We start from the raw sequence: 4,323 nt of genomic DNA, 5'->3' as shown, positions 1-4,323 counted from the left end.
CAATCCAAATGTCTATTAACCAATAAACATAAACTAATTGTGGCGTATACATACAATGGAGTATTAGTTAGCCATAAAATGGAACGAAGTACTGATACATGATACAATGCAGATGAACCTCCAAAGCATTATGCTAAGTAAAAGAAGCCAGACACAAAAGGTCACATATTGTATGATTCCAATTATATATGAAATGTCCAGAATAGGTAAATCCATAGACACTGAAAGCTGACTGGTGGTTGCCAAGGGCCGGGAAGGGGGAATAATGAGAAGTAACTGCGTAATGGGTATGGAGTTTTTACTTAGGGGTAATGAAAATGTTTTGGAACTAGACAGAGGTGGTGGCTGCAAAATATTGTGAATTATATTAAATGTTACTGAACTATATGCTTTAAAATGGTTAATTTTATGTCAATTTCACTGCAACTTAAGAATAAAAGCATACCAAGTTTAACAAGCTTAGATATCATCTCCTGTATAGAAAGTAACCATACAAGAATAAATTTAACACAACCTTAATCTTTAAAACTCAATTTTACCTATACATAGGGATGCCATCATCTGTCATATTGCCACGAATATAATTCACTACAACGTAATCACTGAAACTTTTTAATGTATTGTCCCACTTAGAACATCTATTTTTACTAAATTTTGAGACTAGAAATATCTATATTATAAAGATAGAATTAATTTTAAGTTAGACATTTAAAAAACTCAACAATGAAAATTTAGCACAATTCTATAACGTGGTATTCTCAAGAAATGAACATTTTAAAGTCTCTAACAGTAAGCTCTAAATGAACACACTGAGCTAGGTACTATCTTAATTCAATCCTAAAGAGGCCCACGTTTGATTTAGGAATACAGGTCAATTTCTATCATGATAAACAGAAATTATTTCAATTAATAGTATTCAAGATTGTCATATGACAAAATTATAAATCTACAAAAACTTGTCTAAGTAAAATAAATATGTTAATACATACCTCTGCACACAGGTGGAAATAGCAAAGAAGTATTGTTGCTTCTGAACATGTAATAACCAGAATGATAAACACCAGAAACAGGAAGCCAAACATGTAATACATCTGATGAGACCTATAATAAATTGACATATTGATAAAATCATAAATATTTTCTCTTTAACACAGTAAATGATACACTCTTTTCATTTTTCCTGAACTGAAAATGTTTGCTTTTTCTCTCAACTAATTAAACAAGACAAATTGTAATAGGTTTAGATGGTGATGGGGGTTGGGAGCTGGGCGGGGGAAGAAAGGATATGGCAACGTCATTGGACCTTAGGTTTCTTCTCAGGTAGAACCTGAAACTCAGATTTACTCAAATATGCTTAGTCGATTTGTCTACTAGTGACTCACACACATTTGATACAAAGTTAACAGACGGCAGAGCCAAACTAAGAAAAGGCTACATTTGATACATAAGGTTTCTTATTACATATGATAAAAATCATTATAACAATCAGTGTAACAATCTGGAAGGAGAGATAGGTTCTAATCACTAAAACCCTCAAATTCAGTTTTCACTTTATGCTACTTCAAACTCTGTCACTAGATTAGCTCAAAATCACCACTATGAGTTTTTCCATGCAGACAAGGAATCACAGAGCGAAACTGTTTTGGGCTTGGAAAGGACTCTGAAGGTGATCTAGCTCAAGCCTTCCTCCAACACTTGTCAAATCCCTCTGTCAGGAGCTCAGAGTACCTTCTCTCTGGAACAGTACAGACTAGCTTTTTAAGAACGTGGGTTTGGATAACCTTAGGGTTATTTTCTGTCACACAGCAGCTGTGTGACACGGGAAAATCAACCTCAAAAGCCTCTTTTTCATCTCTGTAAAATGGGGAAAGTTCTGAGAATTAAGTAATAAGAATTAAGTAAGAAGTAACAAGCCTTCAATTTATAGGTATTATTACTATTATTCATTTTTCCCACTTGGAAAAGGTAAAACAACCCTAAGTTGTCTGGTTACTGGAGAGTTGTTTTTGTTTATAAGATGCAAACAGTAATCCATATTAAAAAGAGAAAGCTAGTATTAAGTATAAATTCAGTGGAAATAAGAGGACGTTGCCCATAGCTTACCAAATACTATTCAGAATGAAGAAAAGCTGTATAAAGATACACCCAAATGGCAAAATCCCTCCCATGACAATACCAGGCAACGGCTTTGTGTAGAACGACTGCTCAGGAATCTGACGTGGAATCTGATTGGTTCGAACTGGGTGTTCAATGGCCTAAAGCAACGAAAGAAAGGATTCATATTATTCTATTTTAAAAATTCTTCTCTGTACTAGACTATTTGCCTGCTTTTCCTCAGCTTCCATGCTGACACTAATGGCAGTGACAGTCTACTTAAGTTATGAAACTGAAATTTGTATTTAGAAGCAATGAACCAGATTACCAACAAAGACGATCTTCAGTCTGAATAATGGAACAAGTCACCACTGTTTGCAGCAGTTATCCACTGACTAATGGCTTTATATGAAGTAAGAAACACACAGAAGGAAATAATACAGTACTTGGAAAATAATAGTTAATAAAAAGGTAAAGCTGGGCTTTTCTTTTTTAATTACATACTTAACTATAAGAAAACAGCTGATCTTGAAATTTTTGTCAATGTATTTTTATCTGGAGGTAGTGAGATCCCACAGGATACGTTTCTACCTTTTACGCACTTTCATGATATATTTTAAATGGAAATTGATTTGAATAAGTTAACACCTATAAACTTACATTCTTCTTAAAACCAAAGTATGCACCAATAAACGTTAGAGGCACAGATATGCAGAACCAAAGAGCCAATATGGCAACCAACGTTCCAAAAGGAATAGCTGCTGAAGATCCTTCTCCCCAGAGAATCAGATTCATTATAAAGAAGTCAGCAAATACAATCCTGAAAGACACAACAGGCTTTTGGATAAAACCAGAGTTAGAGGCAAAATGATATAGTAACTATAATATGCAATTAATAATTAGAAAGAAAATGCCAAACGAAGAGGTAGAGGAAAACCTGCTTTCTGGGAAAATCCCTTCTGTTTCTGCCTTTCCATCCTCACTGCCTCTGGTGTTACATCCACGGTCCCATCTCTGACCTAAGCTACAGTAACAGCCTAACTGGTCTCCTACTACTCTTTCTCACCACCAAACCAGCCTCTACATGCATCCAAAGTGCTACTATTTCGCAGACTGAGTAACACTCGGGTCCAAAGGATGAGCCATTTTATATAGGAAGAAGGGAAAGGAGACTGAGAGTAGAAAGGGAGGGTCACCAAGCACAAACACTGGTTCCTCAAGGTGACTTCTATAACTGCCTAGTCAAAGAAGAGCAAAAGAACAGACAAATTATAGTTTAGGAATGCTTCTTCACTAAGGATAATTAAGTTATTAAGTTAGAAAATATTAAATAGCCGGCCGGGGGGGAAAATACACTATTGTTAACTTGTTCTCTATAAGCCACAGGTAAGTGAATGACATCTCTGAAAATTCAAGGATAATTCTTTTCTGTTACCAAAGCTTTTATTTTATGGACTTAGAAAAGAATCATCTACTTCTTCCCGGTATAGTTAAAGTCAGTTGATTGAAGTTGTAAAGCACCTAGAAAAGAACCTAAATTTAAGAGGCAGATGGTTCAAAAATGAGCTCTTCATTTTTCACCAGCTGACAGGCCTGGTTTCTAATACCATGACATCCACTAAATGCTTTATACGCATCACCTACTAACCCTATGAGAGAGGTACTATTATTGCCCCTCTTTCAAAGATAAACAACAGGTTAAGTAACTTGCCTGAGTCACAGCAACTGGACGTGGCAGAACCAGGATTCAAACATAAGCTCTTAATCACTACACTATACTATCTCCCAAAACCATCCTGCAGAAGATATTCTTTAATACGTATTTACTGAATGCCTACTATGTGCAAGGCACTGAGCAGAGCTACAATAGAGATAGGGTTTCTGTTCTCTTAGACCTTACACAGAAGTAATTCCAATCCAGTCACTTGCAACACATGAAAATATACTGCATTACAATTTTTTTACATTAGCAACTGGCCAGAAATCAAAGCATCTTCAATTTTATATAAATTACGTTTTATGGCTACACTGTGGTAGCCGTTAGCCACATGTCGCCATTAAGAACTTGAAATGTGGCTAGTCTGAATTGAGATGTATATAAAATACATACCAGAATTTGAAGACTTAGTGAAAAGGAAAATATCTTACTATTGTAGATTACAGATTGAAACTATATTTTGAATATATTGGTTAAATAAGGTATATTATTACAATTCATTTCACTTAGCT

At 35.1% G+C, this 4,323-nt stretch overlaps 1 protein-coding gene across 1 annotated transcript in view; it reads right to left on the bottom strand.

Annotated features, from left to right (window-relative positions):
* Positions 1-4,323, bottom strand: part of TM9SF2 (transmembrane 9 superfamily member 2) — a 71,711-nt gene that overhangs the window by 9,403 nt on the left and 57,985 nt on the right. The window contains exons 13-15 of the mRNA XM_023738544.1: positions 2,755-2,914; positions 2,104-2,255; positions 942-1,101 (exon numbers count right to left, since the gene is read on the bottom strand). Of these exons, the coding sequence (XP_023594312.1) occupies positions 942-1,101; positions 2,104-2,255; positions 2,755-2,914 (472 nt within the window). The remainder of the gene's footprint in view (positions 1-941; positions 1,102-2,103; positions 2,256-2,754; positions 2,915-4,323) is intronic.

Source organism: Trichechus manatus, unplaced genomic scaffold, assembly GCF_000243295.1.
Source record: "Trichechus manatus latirostris isolate Lorelei unplaced genomic scaffold, TriManLat1.0 scaffold00118, whole genome shotgun sequence".
Classification (NCBI taxonomy): domain Eukaryota; kingdom Metazoa; phylum Chordata; class Mammalia; order Sirenia; family Trichechidae; genus Trichechus; species Trichechus manatus.
The sequence above is the reverse complement of the archived record's forward strand: the minus strand, read 5'-3'. Positions and strand labels throughout refer to the sequence as shown.